This window comes from Megalobrama amblycephala, linkage group LG12 (genome assembly GCF_018812025.1).
Source record: "Megalobrama amblycephala isolate DHTTF-2021 linkage group LG12, ASM1881202v1, whole genome shotgun sequence".
NCBI classification, from domain to species: Eukaryota; Metazoa; Chordata; class Actinopteri; order Cypriniformes; family Xenocyprididae; genus Megalobrama; species Megalobrama amblycephala.
Window position 1 is genome coordinate 40,440,150 of NC_063055.1, and position 19,080 is coordinate 40,459,229.

Here is a 19,080-nt window from a genome sequence, read left to right on the forward strand (position 1 = left end):
TGGGCGTGGTCGCGTTCTGAGGCGTGACGTCACAATGCCTCTAGGGGCCGCTGTGGCCGTGACGTCACAATGACGCACCTGGTAACCGCGAATATGAACAATAGCGACAAACAGCGCAGAATGAAAACATTGGAAGGTGCTATACAAACTATTATTATTTGAGTTATTAATGTCTTTGTACACTGTATATGTTGATAATTGTTCTCCTAACTTAAAAAGATAAGCAAACTGTTTTTGTTTATTGCTTATTTGCGGACATTCCTTGCTTATATTAAGCTTCTTTCACTGCTTTAATAGATTTAACGGAATTTAACGCGTTCAGTGAACTTGTCTCCATTTTGGCGCGAGCAGTTTCGCGCCGCGCTTACTGGATTGAGAAGAAGGACTGAAAATGGCGGTAAGTTGCGTTATGTTTATTTCTTTCCTAGATCCGCGAACCCGAGATATCTTGTGTTATTCACAAACTCTGTCGCGATCAGATTGCTTAATTATTACCACAGCTGTGTAGTCGACGAAAATGCAGTATTTGTTTTTGTAAAACGCCATTTTTGAAGAAAAAATACTTACATTTATGTAGTGTGAAGTCTGATATTTGAGAAAATATAAGGGGTCATTAGTTCTTTCACTGTTTTTATGGTGTGACAACAAAAATTAAGGTGAAAAACAAAACATAATCAACTCTTACCCGGTTCACAGCCAAGACTTAAGCTAGTCCTAGATGAATGTTTGAGCTGTTTTAACTGAAGCAACTTATATATATCTTAACATATATCAGAGCCATTGTTTTTTCTCAAGATGCACACCAGTAGGCTAATATTTTTTTTAGTGAACATTCAAAGGGTTAGTTCACCCAAAAATGAAAATAATGTAATTTATTACTCTCCCTCATGTCGTTCCACACCCCTACGACCTTCATTCATCTTCAGAGCGCAAATTAAGATATTTTTGATGAAATCCGATGGCTCAGTGAGGCCTGCATAGCCAGCAATGACATTTTCTCTCTCAAGATCCATTAATGAAAGTCTTACGGGTGTGGAACGACATGAGGGAGAGTAATTAATGACATTATTTTCATTTTTGGGTGAACTAACCCTTTAATAAATGCCCTAATTGAGCAAAGGCTAATCCTGGTTTAGTCTAAGCCCTGTCTGTGAAACCTGGCCTTAATAATATACAAACATCATGAGAGAGATTTATTTATTGTTTATAGTATGCTCTGTTACAAGAGATGTCAAAGCACCTATTGTCCTCACACGACCATTTAGATGAATTCATGAAAGAATACATTACATTACCTTCTCTATCATTTCTTTAACTTTTAATTTTTTCAACCAAGGCTTTTTCTCCTTACTTTTCCCTGTTAAAATTAGGTAGTATTGGCAACAAAACAACGGATAATTTCAAGTTAATGTCATCTCTAAACTGGACTCATTTGTCCAGTCACGCTACAAGTGTGTTGTTTCAGGCTTCATGTCGGAAAAACAATAGCCTACTTTTAGTGTGTCTCATATTTTTATATTGCCGACCCTGTTTTGACTTAAAGTAAATGGAGCAAATGGAGTTGATTCCAGAAATCCTATGCTGGAAATGAACATCCTTCTGTTGCCAGATTGGGTAAAAGTAGCTGCGATAAATAATCAATATGTATTTTCCCAGAGAACATGTTTTTCCCTTGTTTTTCTATGTAAACATGCTCTAGATGGACGTGTTTGACCGTTTTGCAGCATCTTGTGCATGACACGGCATTATAAACACATTATAAACACACGGTTCCCAAAAAGAAATTCAACTTTGAAACATCAAACAGGGCTCTAGAAACTAGATTTAGAAGCAGAAATGGCCTGTTGGGGCATCTTTGTTGTTTTTCTTTGTGTCGCTCTTGTGCTGTGCTAATTCATTCAGTTGGCCAGAGCTTTTTTGTTTCCAGAAAGCGGCTCATCAGGCACACCGCTGTGACATCACGACCGCAGGTGCCCGGAGAGAGCGTGTGGGAAGCGACGCCTCCAGAGCCTCCTGGACCCACGTTCTGCCCTCCCGCTGCCTGAGGGAAACGACACTGAACGATGACGAGGCCACCACCGGGTATGTCAGGTTAAATTGGTTCGTCATTAGCTTAGTGAGCAAGTGTGCCGCGCAAGTCCTGAAAAGTGAAGCAGGATGCAGTATAGCTCATAAACGTTCGATTCAAAACCAAGCTTCAGGATGAGGCTGTTTCTCTCAGAGAAAGAAGCTGGCACATTTGCAAGGAGAAACAAGGTTTGTTCATGATCATAAAGTAGACTTATGTGTGTTCTATTCTATACATATTGTTTTAATTCACTTTATTAAAGGGTGGAGATGTGACCCAGGAGGAGAAAGGAGAGGAGGATCATGGGTTCACAGAAGACAGAACACCAGCAATAGCAACACATGTAAGACATGGACATTACTACTGACATATGTGCTCACGTGACCTCAGAGTGCTTGATGAATGATCATGAGGCCTTTTTCTTCCTGAAGACAGCTCTGGGGTGCTCTGAAGACCAGGCCCTGCTGGAAATGGTGAAGATGGACGTCACTGAAAAGACCAAGAGAGGCACAGGTGTCCCGGAGCTTCCCGGAGTTTGGCGGTGTTGGAGGCAGAAGAGGGACCAGGTGCCGATGCTGGCCAGCATCTCAGTGTCCAGTCTCTTCTATGACCTCAGAGCGGGAACAGCCCTGTTGGACACTGAATTTCAGGTACCAGTACCGGTTAAAATGTGAACAGAAATATAAATATATAATCTAACGCGCTTCTTGTTTCGGAGTAAAACAGATTTCAGTTTCCATTCACAGTAAGTGCTGTGTTTCAGTCGCTTTAATTTACATTCGTCCAACCATCTTCCCTCATTCATAGTGAGAATCGTTTATAAATCTGCAGTTGTCAACAAAGAGAAGCGCTAAGGCTGTGAAAATTACGCTTGAGAGCAAGAAATTAAGACGTCCATAAATGTTAGTATTGTAAATTTACTGTTCTTTTAAATAAAATAATAATACTGATGATAATAATAATTAGGCTAATATTGTTATAAATAATAACAACTCCTCTGTTTGTATGTTTATTATAACATATTGTGTTATAATGTAATATTATTAATAGACCCCTTAATCGCCTACGTCACTGTGACGTCACCGCTCTAGCTGGAGGCAAAACATAAATAAGAACTCATAGCAGGCACGCTAAAAGTTTGAGGTTTTGACTTTAAAATGTCGTCTTGGTGTGTTTTTGGCTGCCAGAATAGAAGGAACAGGACTTTTGGTTCAAAACTAAAGTTTTACCAGATCCCGGCAGACATTCCTTCACAGAAATCAAAAAGAGAATTGAGGTTGAATGCAATACGGCGTACAGACTGGACGGAGACGATCATAAATAATGCTCGTGTTTGCAGTGCACACTTCATATCAGGTAAAATAATCGAAGCATATGTAATGGTGTGTTGGTTTTATCTAGTACAAATCAGCAAGTTTCTGTTTTATAGGTGAAAAGTCGCCAACTTTCAGCGCACTAGCTAGCTTAAATGTTAAACAAACATACAGCGATAGATGAGTGTGCCATCCTTTGAATGGTCTCTTAAAATAATCCACATTGCTAGCCATAATCATAGTTAGCCCAGCGTTAGGTTACATTAGACAATAAGCCTTGACAAAATGCCCCGCACCACCCGAAAGTAATTCATATGTTGTCTAGGAAATATCCAAAACTTAAGTTAATTTACAAAAATAGCTGTCACGGTCCCGCAGAGTCAGTGACTGTACATATTCGGACAGTTCTGAACCTTCTTCTGCATCTATGTTTAATAAATCCCTCCTAAAACATGCTAGCTTACGCTTGTCAACATTGCGTCCAGCGCCTCTTTTTGCCTCCAGCTAAGCCCCGCCCACCAAGAAACGTTGCAATGTTTACAAACTTTTAAGGGGTCTATAGAGATGCACCAACACGATAGTCCGATACCGATAGTTTTGGTTCTGCTTTTTATACCTTCTTTTACATTAATGATATTTTTTATTATAATTAATAATTATATTTTTAATTATTATATTTTGAAATAAATGCAAATAAAAACTCCATCTCCAACTCTCTCCATTGCATCAGAGTAACTGGTATCAGTTATAAACATGAACACATGACTTAAATTAATATTAACACTAACTAAATTCTGAAGATTAAAGTTATTTCTTAAGAAGTAACTTTCTTAACTTTCTGAATGTTATTAATTTATATAATTACTATTAATATTAATTACTATTAAACTGGTTTCTTAGCATTTTCTTTACATAAAGCCCAAATTCAGTGCATTTTTCTGCCCTCTTTTGATTGACAGGATATATCGGCTCTGACTATCGGCCGATAGTGTGAAAATTAGCTTTTATCAGCCGATATATGTATATAGAGGTGCATCTCTACTCATTAAGATTATTATAAATAGACTAGGTGATTATTATCATTATATTATCATGACTAGTTGTCATTGGAGGGTCAAGACTGTTGTAATGGTTCCAATGAAGACGAAGATAAAGATTCAATAGCAGAAGATTTATTACGACTGCGATGACAAGCATCATGTGAGACAGAGTGCACTTCACACAAACAATACCGGACACTAAACTGAGGACGAAATACACAGATGATGAACTCAAACGAACAGCTGTGATGATTAATGAGTGTCAATGGTGACTGATGAGTGGCGGCAAATGCACAAAGACACGTGAGAATTGAAAACAAACTGAAGGTCCATGAAAACAGAAACTAACAGATGATAACTGTGACAACTGTTTCGAGAAGGATGTAATAAAATGAGCACTGCTTCATTTTAGAAAATGCTAGTTTGGTGTAGTGAATCTTCTCCACATCGTCCTTGCTTTTGTCATGATGTCTTCAGATGTCGGTAAGGTGACCACCATCAAACCAACCAAATGTGGGACAATGTGGGACATGTTACCAACACTAAAACACAACCTGAAGCTGATATATAATGTCTATCTAACTTAATAAAAACATCTGTATTCTGCATTTCAGCTGATAAAAATACTTTGTTCTTTCGTCCCTTCCAGAAAACACCATTACATCACAATATAACATCACATGTCTTTATTTTCCATGTCATTTAAGTTCAACATCACTGGGCTTAAAGGCAGCAGGCATCACGCAGATAACTATCTATTGAAACAGTTCTGACCAAGTCCAACTAAAATCCAACAAAATAAATAATGAACAAATAAAATATAAAACAACATGAAATCAGTTCATTGATATATTAAGAATATATTAAACCAAAAACTTAAATATTTTTAGAAAGGATGTGAATTAAAGCAACCACAGCAGGCGACAAGTTGATCGATTCTGTTCTCTGAGCACAGCCCAGTCTTTACTTAAAGAACATTTTCTCTTTTTGTTGCCATTATGCCGCCTTGTAAAGTTTAAATTTACCGAATTATCCATTTGTTTTCTGACAGGGAACACATGGAACGAAATCACCGCTCCACATTTTGATTGACAGCCGTCACAACCTATTAGTGACCGTGTTTACTCCTTTCTTTTCAACCATTGGATAGGATTTAAAAAACGGCTGTTGTATTTGTGTAAGGCAGGATGAAAAACTACGCTGCATAAAGAATAGATAAAATGCTTTCTTAAAAAGGCAAAAGAACGCATGCACGTTTTCTTAATACGATCATTAAAAACCAACAGACTGATGAAAATGCGGGACATTTTCTAATATGCCTCGTGCGGGACACGGAGTGAAAACGCTGTGCGGTACAACGCAAAGCGGCACGGGTGGTCACCCTAGATGTCAGCTGTCAAAGAGCATGTGTTAAATGAGGAGCAGAGCTTTTGTCAATGTTGTAGTTAAATTATTTCCCATTAAATTTCCCATGAATTATCTGTCCTGCCACATTTTGAACTTCTAATAACATAAAGGGCCCTATTTTAATGATCTAAACACATGGTCTGAATCACACGGCGCAGGTGCTCTTAGTACGTGTCTGAATCCTCTTTTGCTAGTTTAACGACGGAAAGAATAGTCTGCGCACCCGGCACATGGTCTAAAAGGGTTGTACCTAGTGTATTAATGTGTCATGGGTGTGTTTTGGGCGTAACGTGCAATAAACCAATCAGAGTCTCATCTCCCATTCCCTTTAAAAGCCAGGTGCACTCACGCTATGGCGGATTCGCTATTTACATGGTGGAATTTGCAAGCTGAAAGACTGAACACTTCTCCATTTTAATGGGTAAAATCTTAATTGAATTAATAAAAACAACCATTTTATTATTTTTTTTTTTTCACAAATTCTGTGTGTATTTTCTGGTAATCACATGACCATGCAGTACATGCAGGATTTGTATTTTTGCAGTTTAATATTCACAGACACTAGTCTACATTGAAGTGTACTGACCTGTTTTTTATTTATTTATCAAGCATTTGAAAAATTCCCTCAAATTTTTCATGAATAAATAAAAAGTGCACAGCAATGAAGGGGTGACACTCAATTTCACAACTTAAAAGTAAGTAATTTTGCCTTAAAACTTAATAGGGAATTCACAGGCCTCTCCATAGGGAGCTATACTGGCATCTAGTGGTCACACCATGGAATGACATGATTTTCTTTCTTCGCTCTCACCGGGTGAAGCCAATCTGCTTGACAAATATGCCCTGCGTTCCATTCGGAAGGGCTCATCCCTATGCCCTAATCCCTTCAAAGGGTTTACCCTCCAGAGCGAGAGCTTCGAAGGGATGAAGGGTGTAGGGGTCAAAAAAACTCTTTTTTTGGAACGCACTTCTGCGTCATCTTAACGAGACAATCAAGGAGGAGTAGATTATGCAAGCTGCGCCCTTTGTTTAACGTTAGTTTATTTATTAGGGCCCAAGCGAAAATTCGCGCAGGGCCCTCTTGTTCTTCTAAGGATTATTAGGGCCCAAGCGAAAATTCGCGCAGGGCCCTCTTGTTCTTCTAAGGATTATTATTATTTTTTTTTTTTTTTTTTTTTTTATTTTTTTTCCGTCTTCCGGGGCTTTTTGGGGGCCTTAACATGCTCAAAAACTCTTGAAAATTGGCACACACATTGGAATCCGCGGCCATTAGGACGCCGGAGAGGCTGGTACCCGGGCGTGGCAGGGGGGCTCGACAGCGCCCCCTTGAAAAAAGTCTGAAAATTTGGTCCATATATTAAACACGCTTGCACGTATTAGTATGAAACTCAGTACACATATAGACCTCATCGGGCCGAACAACTTTCGTGCTCTAAGTTAAACACCACGCCAACAGGAAGTCAGCTATTAAGGGTTGTTTGAAAAACGCATGCTCTGGAATTTGATATACTCCTCCTAGACGATTAATCCGATCGCCACCAAACTCGGTCAGCATGAAGTCAAGACACTGATGATTAAAAATTGCCAGGGGATTTTTGATATCTCGAACGGTTTGGCCGTGGCGAGGCAACGAATTTATGGCGAGAAAAAGGAAACAGGAAATGTGTTATAACGTCTGCATACATATATTGATCTTTATGAAACTTCACGAGTGTGTTCGTTATAGGAGTCTGATCACATGGATGTGACTATTGTGAGTCAAAGTTATAGCGCCACCAACTGGCAGCAGGAAGTGTATCACTTTTTGAAATGTTTTGAGATCACCCTCTTATTTTTACCTGATTTGCTTCAAACTTCATCAGTGTAATGTCAATACACAGCAGATGTAGACCTATGACAGGATTTTTGATATTTGAAATATTGTTGCCATGGCAACAGGTCAAACTGTAATAATATTCTTGAGTGTTTTTGAGGCTCTTAACATGCTTCAAATTGCATGAAACTCGACACACACATCAATATTGTCAACCAGTAGACATGGACAAAGCCATAGAAATGGGCGTGGTGGAGGGGCTCAGTAGCGCCACCTTTTGACAAAAGTGGGGGGGTTAGTTTTTCCTACAATCACCAAACTCGGTACACATATTGTTCTCATCAAGCCGGACAATTTTCTAATTTACATTCATTAGCTCCGACCAACAGGAAGTCAGCTATTTTGGTTTGAATGTTAATTTTTTGAAAAAACAGGCTATGAATTTTATACTACTGCTCCTACAGGGTTTATCCAATTTACACCAAGCTTTTTTTAACTTGTTGCTAACACATTGAAGTTGTTTAATTGCAAACGGATTTTGGATATCTCAAACGGTTTGGCCGTGGCGAGGCAACGAATTTATGGCAAGAAAAGGGAAACAAAGTGTTATAACTTCTGCATACATTAATTGATTTTGATGAAACTTCGGCTTAGTCTTCGTTGTACAAGGCTGATCACATGGATGTGACTATTGTGATTCAAAGTCATAGCGCCACCAACTGGAAGCAGAAAATGTGTCACTTTCAGCATACATTGAGATCACCCTCTTATTTTTACCTGATTTGCTTCAAAATTCATCAGAATAATGTTAAAACTTGGCACATGTAATCCTTTGAAAATGGGCAGGGAGGAGGGGCTCTATAGTGGCACCTTGTAGTGCAGTAAATGTGGAGTGAATTTGACATAGTCCTTTGATGTTTAACCGTTTTAAGTGCCTATTGCCCGCTGTGCACAGTTGCCCTGAAGCCACCGGGGTGGCGGTGCCACCGGGCTTGGGCCCGCCATCGCTGCTCGCAGCTATATTTATTATTTTTTTTTTTTTTTTTTTTTTTTATTTTTTTTCCGTCTTCCGGGGCTTTTTGGGGGCCTTAACATGCTCAAAAACTCTTGAAAATTGGCACACACATTGGAATCCGCGGCCATTAGGACGCCGGAGAGGCTGGTACCCGGGCGTGGCAGGGGGGCTCGACAGCGCCCCCTTGAAAAAAGTCTGAAAATTTGGTCCATATATTAAACACGCTTGCACGTATTAGTATGAAACTCAGTACACATATAGACCTCATCGGGCCGAACAACTTTCGTGCTCTAAGTTAAACACCACGCCAACAGGAAGTCAGCTATTAAGGGTTGTTTGAAAAACGCATGCTCTGGAATTTGATATACTCCTCCTAGACGATTAATCCGATCGCCACCAAACTCGGTCAGCATGAAGTCAAGACACTGATGATTAAAAATTGCCAGGGGATTTTTGATATCTCGAACGGTTTGGCCGTGGCGAGGCAACGAATTTATGGCGAGAAAAAGGAAACAGGAAATGTGTTATAACGTCTGCATACATATATTGATCTTTATGAAACTTCACGAGTGTGTTCGTTATAGGAGTCTGATCACATGGATGTGACTATTGTGAGTCAAAGTTATAGCGCCACCAACTGGCAGCAGGAAGTGTATCACTTTTTGAAATGTTTTGAGATCACCCTCTTATTTTTACCTGATTTGCTTCAAACTTCATCAGTGTAATGTCAATACACAGCAGATGTAGACCTATGACAGGATTTTTGATATTTGAAATATTGTTGCCATGGCAACAGGTCAAACTGTAATAATATTCTTGAGTGTTTTTGAGGCTCTTAACATGCTTCAAATTGCATGAAACTCGACACACACATCAATATTGTCAACCAGTAGACATGGACAAAGCCATAGAAATGGGCGTGGTGGAGGGGCTCAGTAGCGCCACCTTTTGACAAAAGTGGGGGGGTTAGTTTTTCCTACAATCACCAAACTCGGTACACATATTGTTCTCATCAAGCCGGACAATTTTCTAATTTACATTCATTAGCTCCGACCAACAGGAAGTCAGCTATTTTGGTTTGAATGTTAATTTTTTGAAAAAACAGGCTATGAATTTTATACTACTGCTCCTACAGGGTTTATCCAATTTACACCAAACTTTTTTTAACTTGTTGCTAACACATTGAAGTTGTTTAATTGCAAACGGATTTTGGATATCTCAAACGGTTTGGCCGTGGCGAGGCAACGAATTTATGGCAAGAAAAGGGAAACAAAGTGTTATAACTTCTGCATACATTAATTGATTTTGATGAAACTTCGGCTTAGTCTTCGTTGTACAAGGCTGATCACATGGATGTGACTATTGTGATTCAAAGTAATAGCGCCACCAACTGGAAGCAGAAAATGTGTCACTTTCAGCATACATTGAGATCACCCTCTTATTTTTACCTGATTTGCTTCAAAATTCATCAGAATAATGTTAAAACTTGGCACATGTAATCCTTTGAAAATGGGCAGGGAGGAGGGGCTCTATAGTGGCACCTTGTAGTGCAGTAAATGTGGAGTGAATTTGACATAGTCCTTTGATGTTTAACCGTTTTAAGTGCCTATTGCCCGCTGTGCACAGTTGCCCTGAAGCCACCGGGGTGGCGGTGCCACCGGGCTTGGGCCCGCCATCGCTGCTCGCAGCTATATTTTATTTTAGGTTTATCGCATGTAGGCTATATTGTATATATGTATTTGAAACATTTGAATGGACTGATAAAGGGAGCTGTAAAGTTTTTTTGTTGAAGTACAATGTCGTTTTGACCATAATAATGTACCAAATCTAACTCGTATAAATATTACAGTAGTACATAAAAATATTATACATACCTTTATAGTTAAAATCGAACTCCTAGCCTCCTTTACCCATTCTGTGACGTCAAACTTCCCTGTGCAAAGGATCATGGGGGCCAGAAGTGTCCATCAGTTGTTCCCTTCGAAATCCTTCATTCCAAAGGGCCCTTTGAAGTGGCCAGTTTTGAGCACTTCGGTTTGGAACGACCCTTCAATATGGCGGCCATGATTATTTTCACTCCGAAGTGCCCTTCGGAGGGCGATATATCCCGTTTGGAACGCACTGTGGATTTCAAAGTCATTTCAGGTGTCCGGTCACTTTTTGATCGGGCAGAACACAAGTGTGACTCTCAAATGAGATGGAAATGTTAGTATGATTTCTATTTCTGCAGCATGACATATCATTTAATAATCATTTAAGTTATGTTTTGAATTCAGCTCAAAAGTAGGTGATTATCAGATTATTGTTTATGGCCAGATGTGTAAAACCATGAATAAGAGCATGGGTGTGATAGTATTTTAACATCATTTTATTGTGTTTAGTCACAGAATCTCATGTTAAGAGCCGAACATGCCCTGATGCATGATGGTTTCTCTCATACTGCGCTCCAGTCCTGCTGTTCTGAGCTTCACAGATTGAATGGAAAACGGTCATCATGGGTAAGAGAATATTTGATTCTATATGTTTGCTCCTTAGTTTTATGAATTACCATTCCTATAATTGCTGTAAATTAATCATAAATATCTTGACAATAGGAAGTTCGTTCAGAGTAGCCCGACCGATATGGGTTTTTGGGGGGCCGATACCAATATTAGGGAGTTAAAAAGTACGATATGGATATTTTGTCCAATATTCTTTGTGTATAATCAAACACAGTTTTAATGATAATTCAATTTTAAGTGATAATATTAACCGTCAGTACATTTTATCATGGTTTATCATGAAACCGGTAATCATCCTATCCCTAGATATGATCAAGCCAAACTCCTCTCGGATATATGTTAGGGGTGGGAATCATTTGGTACCTCATGATTCGATTCAAATCCATGTCCACACCAGTCAACTGTGTTTTAGCTGTTACATAAACCACCTTTTTAGCTTTTATTTTGGTTTTGTTTCCTTTCTCTCCCTCCTCTTTTCATCTCTCTCACTCCTGTCTTTACACGTTTCACAGGATTGATTATAAATCCTTGTGTGTGATTGGAGCGCAGGAAGAACTGCTGGGCCTCAAGTCTTTTGACTCAAATCATTTGAAAGCTAAAGAATGCATGAATTAATCAGGAACGGAAATTAAATAATTAAACTTTGATCTTCATTTTAATTTGAAGTTTTTTAACCCCCTAAACTCATTCCTCAGGTCTTTATTCTGGACGTCATTCACCCGTTCAGTTTTTACAGTCAGACATCAGCCTTCTTAAGATTCTTCAATCTATTCGCTATAAACAATATTTCAAGGAAAAAAAAATATAAGTTTGATTTATTTTGTATCATTAAACTGAAGAATGTAATAGTTTAAGTATTTCAGTGCAATATTTGAATCTGACTCAATAAGTGCAGTTCACCTTTATTCCTCATGGTGGCGATGTCTGATACACAATGATGACGTGATGTTTCGCTCATAATTACCGCAGGCATAAAACTGAAGAATACACGAGTATCACCAACAAAACTTGAAATGGCTCGGCGATTTACTGCAGATCAAGTTCTGAACGCAATCAATTATTACTGTCACTGATGGTTTTGATTGTGATCAAAATGATCAAAATATTGATTTTTGAAAATTAGTTTTTGGTTGAGATCACAAATATGAGTCCGATGCTGTATGTACTGGAGAAATGAGCTGATGAGGACAGTAATGATGAGAAAAAACATCAAATTTAACCCTTCAGAGATAGAAAAGTTATCAGAATACGCTTTATTTTGTTCTTGTGTAATTGTTATTAAAATATCAGGAGAGTTGTATACTATTGCGGTAGTTTGAGATCTGTCTGTGTTAGATATAGATCCGGGTCACTAAAGACCCCGGTGAAACATTCATGCATTGAAGGGTTTAAACCAGCTCTGACAAAAACACAACAAACTCTGAGTGACTCTTTATTTGCATTTACTGACTTCACCAGCATGAAAACCTCCACACAGACGGAGAAAAACAATCCTTTAACTCGGTTCAGGACTCAGAGACCAATTCAAAACTAACTCTTTTAGTCTTCTGCAGTTGTAAGTTTGTTTTCAGCTCTGTGTGCAAGTCTCATAGCCGAGAGGAACATGCATTTGACATAATAATGCACATTATAAAGTTCAACAATTCAAATGAATACAAACAAATGAATGTTATTTTATATAAAGGTATCAAACTTATAGATCCTTATCGATCAATACTGGAACACAATAATAATAATAAGCTTCCACAGCTAGTGTAATATATCACAATGCCATCACTTCCAGCAAACAGAAAACCTTATTCACCTCAGAACTTTTTTTGTTCTTGTAATTGCACTTAATTTAGTTTTTCCTCACTCGCCGACTGCATTTATTAATTTTACGCCTCAACAAACAAAATGTGACTTTCATGGCAGCATTTGCTTGTTGATGCAGCATGTTTTCTGTTTCCTGAAATTGTAATGCTCATATAACCATGTCAAAAATGTTTAATAAAAAAACAAAACAAAAATAAAACAATTGGACAGAAAGAGACACGAGCTTTCTCACAACTGTTAACAATACTATCAATATCACATGACCTCCTACCTCACCAATAACACACACTGCTTCCGTGTCTCTGAGTTTTTGTTCATATCGAGGCAAAAGAATGATAATTCTGGCTTCCAACCATTTAACGAAAAATAACGTTTTCTAAAACCCCTGAATTTGCAATTAAGATCACTGACCTGACGAATTCAGCACAATCTGTTTCATTTCTCTAATAATTCGTATTTCCACACCCTAGAAAACAGAATGAATGTCTTCTGTACTTATTGCTGCTGCTAAGTTTAAACAAGCCATCCGCTGTTCTTCCTTAAGGAGTGAGAAAAATAAAATACGACAACTAAACTAAACTAGGATTCTCTCTTGAAGGAACACAAAGGCACTAATGGTCAGAATGAAGATCATAAAGGAAAACCAATCCAAACGGAGGGAAGGTAGAGCAGGAAGAGCTTCTGATCCTCTGGACGACCGAACGCTGTACCGACACTTGGCACAATAGAGAGAGAGAGAGAATTACAGCATTCCAATTTGGAATTAATTCATTTGCTCTTGTACAGAATGCAGAAGGTCAGTGATCCGCGTAAAGCTTGAGCGAAGGTGCTTGAAATGAAGAAAACACGTTACAATAACGCTGTACGTCAACTTAACTCATCCAGGTTCATGTCTGAATATACTGTTGCTCACATGTTCGTTCATAATACATTAACTTGAAAGTGTAAAGAAATGAACCTGGATTAATAAATGCTGTATTGTTGATTCTGAGGCGTAACAAGAAGTCTATTCGGTTGGCTGGTTTTACTTCCGGTCAGATTAAGCCACAACGTGACATTTTCATTTGTTCACTCGGTTGTGTTTAAAACATGGCTATAACATGAATGTGAGAAGCATAACATTTCAGTAATAATCCTACAGATTCCTGTCATAAAGCCCGGGAGAGTTATGATTCTGCGTACGACACTCTTATAACAGTAGTGTGAAATAATAAGTGAACCTGAACACCTCAAACTATAGACTGATATAATAAAAGCAATAGAACTTTATATTAAAAAAGTAGGTTTAAAATCTCAAAACACAGATGAACGTTTCAAGCCCGTTTTCTTTTCTTTTGACTGAAATCGACTCAATCAATCAAAAGCATTAAAGTTTTCATGACTTTGTGAGCTCTGGCTTCCTGTGTGTGAAAACAACACTTCCTGTGTGTGTATGTGCTTTACATATCCTGCTCGTCTGCAGAGTGTACGATGGGAAAATATGAAAAGACCATAAAATCTGCGAGTTTCCGAAGATTACTAATAAAGTAAAATAAAACACATGCCATCCAGTATTTCTCTCGTAAGTCCAAGAAAGGTTACTGTGGATTTGTAGGCAGTGGAGGAATGTGTGGTTCCCAGCTGAACATTACTGCAAATTAAAAACAAAGAAACAGCAGCAGTTAGATTATGCTTTAATGCACACGGCGTTTGCGTCAGTGGAAAAGCTGTTAGTCACCCAGAGCGAACGGCCCGTGTTACGAGAAGATAGTGTGAAGCCAGAGTTTCTCACAAGCACTGAAAACCTCAGACCAATCCCAGCATGCAGTTTGTGTCAATGCTTGTAAAAGGTAAAAACACAGAAAACGAACTTCTCTCGGCCAGCCGAAGACCAACTATCAATTTAATTGCTGATTTCGGTAACACTTTACTTAAAGCCTTTACATATTATAATGCAGCATAAAAATATTTTTTGTCCCTTGATTTAATGCATTAATTATGCACCTTGTAATGCAGTTTATGAGCTCATGAATAATTGTGACCACTTTATAATACTTACTGTTACATGCATTAAATGCATTAAAACTCATGACAAATAACCAATTTCAGATGGAAATAAAGCTGCAAGCAGCAATTATCAGAGCCAAGCACAAAGAGCATGATCAGTCATGAACAATTAAAGACTTTAACATGAATTTAGGCAAAATTGCTGAAAAATCATAAATATTGTCACTGATAATAAAGATTTAATGGTTAATTTTTTTCTGTGCAGGTATTCTCAGGTCCTGGTTGTCGTAACACACACCACGGCTGGTCAGAATAGGCGATAGAGCCTCATGTTCATTTTGACGTGCTCTTTGTTGAAATTATTCACACGTTATTCGAGTTTGACGAATCGACTTGAATTCCATGCCTTTTTTCGCCATGGTCTGAAGATGATCTGGTTCAATCATTTGACTGTCAAGGAGTTTAAATGTCTTTTTTTTTTTTTTATTCAAAATGGCCAAAAATTGCAACTTTGGACATTTGGTGGCGCTAGAGACTCCAAAATTGCTATAGTGACAGTTCAGACTGACCTCTGTCTTTGTGCCAAATTTCATAACTTTTCCGCAAGCGGTTCTATGGGCCAAAGAAGAATACGGAAGAAGAATAAGAACAGCAACGATTACAGTCGGTTCCTGCACACCTTCAGTGATTGGCCCCTAACAAGGAATCTGCAAATATTATAATGCATTTTAACTTTGGTTACAGTTATTTATGAAATTATATAATGCATTATAACATTCATTATGTATACCTTTATAATGCATTATAAATAAAGGCTTTAAGTGATTTTTAATTGGGGAATTTAAGTGTTTTCTGGTTTCTCAATCAGTGTTTTATAAAGCTGAAACTGATTCAATGATTCGTATAAATAATGGATTAATAAAAATAGTTTGACAAATGAGACGTTTGTCTTTTTCTGCAACAGTTCAATTAAAAATGAACGACAATAATCTGGTGAGGCACGCCGGGAACGTACGAGTTTCACGTTTCATTTTGAAGTTCCTAAAATGTGTGCTGCTCCTTTTTAAATAGTGATTCAGAGAAGCCGTTCATGAGCCTGTCTGAAAACCCTAGTCGGTGTTGACCGCTTCAGTCGTGTTCATGACACAAACACACGAGTGAACTCCTTCTATATGGAGATGAGAGCTTCATTTCATACATTATCTACTGACGGATTATATATGATCGTTTTATCAACAGCATTAGCCATATGCATCACTGATTTAGGATAAATGTCAGAAAACTAGCCTGAAATCTTTTGTTTGCCTCTCGTGATTGTGTCAGAAGACAGAAACGACAGATAAGGCCTCGCTAATGTTCATCTGCACTGTAAATACACAAACAGCCTTGCGTTATGACATCACTACGAGCATGTGACAAGCCCTTCACCACGACATCACCGTGTGTCAAGTGTGCTCCAGTAAACGCGAGACGTGTTAAAGCTCTCAGAAATAGACATCTACAAATAAGCAAGCCGGAATCCCATTGGCCGATTTACGATCGCGCGTCGTTTCCCGCCTGCCTCGCGAGTGACATCGCTGAAAACGCTCACACTCCAACCCGTCGTGTCAATGCTAGTTTTGATTTCTCGCTAAAACAAAAGCGGCACAATTCAATGGGTTTTCCTGCGTCAACAAGGCAGGGAGGAGGTTTGCATATCTAGTGTGTTGGGGCACGTAAACACAAGTCACCTGATCGGACGGGCTGCTGATTTCAGAGGCAGGAGAGAGATGGACACAATTTAACATGGCTAGCTCTCTCTAGCACGTCTAATCTAGAGACGTAAACCTGTGCAGTTCGGTTTGGTGCCGCTGGCAGAAACACTTAGACTAAACGTTATATCATTCTGCCCTAAGCTAGCTCTACAACATGCACCTGGCTATGAGAACGCTAGCAGACCCTATTCAGCCCTAAACACACGGACACAGAGCAAGCAAGAGCGCGCGAGTTGAGCTTTGTACATGAGCGAACGCAGCCGCGGCTTCAGTCGCAGTAGATCTTGTACTTCTCGCTGCAGAACACCAGCGGCATTCCCACATCGGTCTCGCCGCGGGCGTGACTCACGCTGGACGGGGTGGGTTTGGTGCGCGAGTAGCCGCTTCTGGTGCGAGCGTTGGCTCCGCCGCGGCGGGTGTGCTCGTGGTCGACCTCCAGGTCCTCCAGCCGCTGCGTGAGCGCCAGCTTCTGCTGAATGGCCATGCGGAGGAGAGAGTTGAGCGTCTTCTTCTCGTCCTCCGCGGCTGCCAGCTGCCTCTGCATCTCGTCCAGCTGAGTCACGTACTCGTCACAGCTGAGAGACAGAAACAACACAATCATCACATTGGTAAAATACTCTGTACTAACATTTAAATTAAATTGGACCTATTATGCTTTTTCATCTCTCTTTAGTGTGTAATGTTGCTGTTTGAGCTTGAAGAACTGGGAGTTCTTCTCTATATCAGCGTCAGTGTTTCTGAACTCCATCTTGAGTTTCTTCACAATATTCCTCATTTAAATAATTCATAAGCAGAATAAAGGGGCGGGGCCTGGTTGAGTTAGTTAGCAGTGTGTTGAAACTGGTGGTTATGGTAAGGGGCGGGACATTTCCCAAACACCAATCACAACACACTGCTGCAGCCGACCAATCAGAGCACATTGTGCTTTTCAGAAGGAGGGGCTTCATAGAGACAGGAACTAAACAGAGCGTTACTGACAGACTGGGAAGAGAGGAGCTGCAACAATGGAGAATATGAGGAAAATAATCAACATTCAATCTAGTAGAGCCCAAAAACAACATCAAGACTTTGAGAAAGAGTGTAATAGGTCACCTTTAATACAATGTACTTATTGTGTGCACACATGTTTTTACATTGTACTTATATTTTAAAAATATAAAACTGTCATTAAAATGACTGGCCATTCAAATTGTAAATTGAGACAGGAATTCCTTATATGGATTTATTTACAATTACAATTTTTTATATTACTGATTGTGTCAAGATGGTCTTTTGGCATACTGTACTGTAAATCTCAAACAACGTGCTTCTTTTAGTCAATTTTAGTTTAAGTTTGACAAGTTTCAAGCATTTATATTATAAAAGGTGAGGCAAGACAATTTAACGTTTCTTTTGAGTATACTGATAATGTGTGAAACTGCATTGTCAATGTTGTGTTTTTATTTTTATGTTGATATTTCACCTCGTGAAGCACTTTGATCTGCATTTAAAGTATAAAAAAGTGCTATACAACGACGGTTAGCTGGAAATGATAGTTTATAGTTTTTAAAGGTTAAACATTAATATGTTCTCACACACACCTATCGTTTCAGAAGACATTGATTCCTCGCCTGTGGTTGTATAGATTACCGTCATGCTCGTTTTCGTGTGGTTTTTGAAGCGTCAGCTTTGAGGGTCCATTCACTTACATTACTCAGAGATGGATTATTTTTCTAAAAATCTCCATTTGTGTTCCACAGAAGAAAAAGTCATATACATGTTGGACGGCATGAGGATTAGTAAATGATGAGAGGATTTTCATTTGTGGGCGGAGTTTGCCTTTAAGGCAAACCTGGTTCAACAGAAATACAACACCAGGACAATTTTGGGATTTGATATCTTGTTCAAAGATCACCAATTTGCTTCCTTCATCCATTTGTTCATAAAAAGCCCAAAGTGGTGTTTCAACAGATCTCAGTCTTAATGAGCGATGGATAATCAGGAGATTAAAGCATTCACACATGCAGGAACAGACAGAACGATTAAAGAGCCTCACCTCCCTCAAACTGCAGTATAACTCTATGCCTTACGGCGCAGTGCATGTCTGAACACCACCTGACACGATAATCACTGCCAAACACGCAACCGCCGCCCATCACAAAACACACAACGCATGATTTTCCCAAGGGTGTGATTCATCAGTCCTTCTCTGAAGACGTGAGAATCTGAGAGGTCAAATATGAAACGGTACTTTTAAAAGAGTGTTCTGGATAGTTCTGGCTCTAAAATCTGATGAAATGACTCGAGATCATTTGATTCTAAGCTGTGCACTGCAGATACTATATGGTGTAAACAGCTCTGATAAATGATATAAATAATGATTTAGATT

General features: G+C 39.0%; 1 protein-coding gene across 3 annotated transcripts in view; it reads right to left on the reverse strand.

Moving 5' to 3' along the window:
• Positions 1 to 12,576: 12,576 nt before the first annotated feature.
• zgc:171572 (protein bicaudal D homolog 2) overlaps positions 12,577 to 19,080 on the reverse strand; it is a 31,226-nt gene continuing 24,722 nt past the window's right edge. The window contains exons 9-10 of one of the 3 annotated variants that reach the window (XM_048211210.1): positions 16,959 to 17,287; positions 12,577 to 14,602 (exon numbers count right to left, since the gene is read on the reverse strand). In XM_048211210.1, the coding sequence (XP_048067167.1) occupies positions 16,981 to 17,287 (307 nt within the window). In that variant the 3' untranslated portion in view covers positions 12,577 to 14,602; positions 16,959 to 16,980. Of the gene's footprint in view, positions 17,288 to 19,080 lie in introns of all 3 variants that reach the window. The other 2 variants (XM_048211211.1, XM_048211209.1) reach the window with 2 other exon arrangements.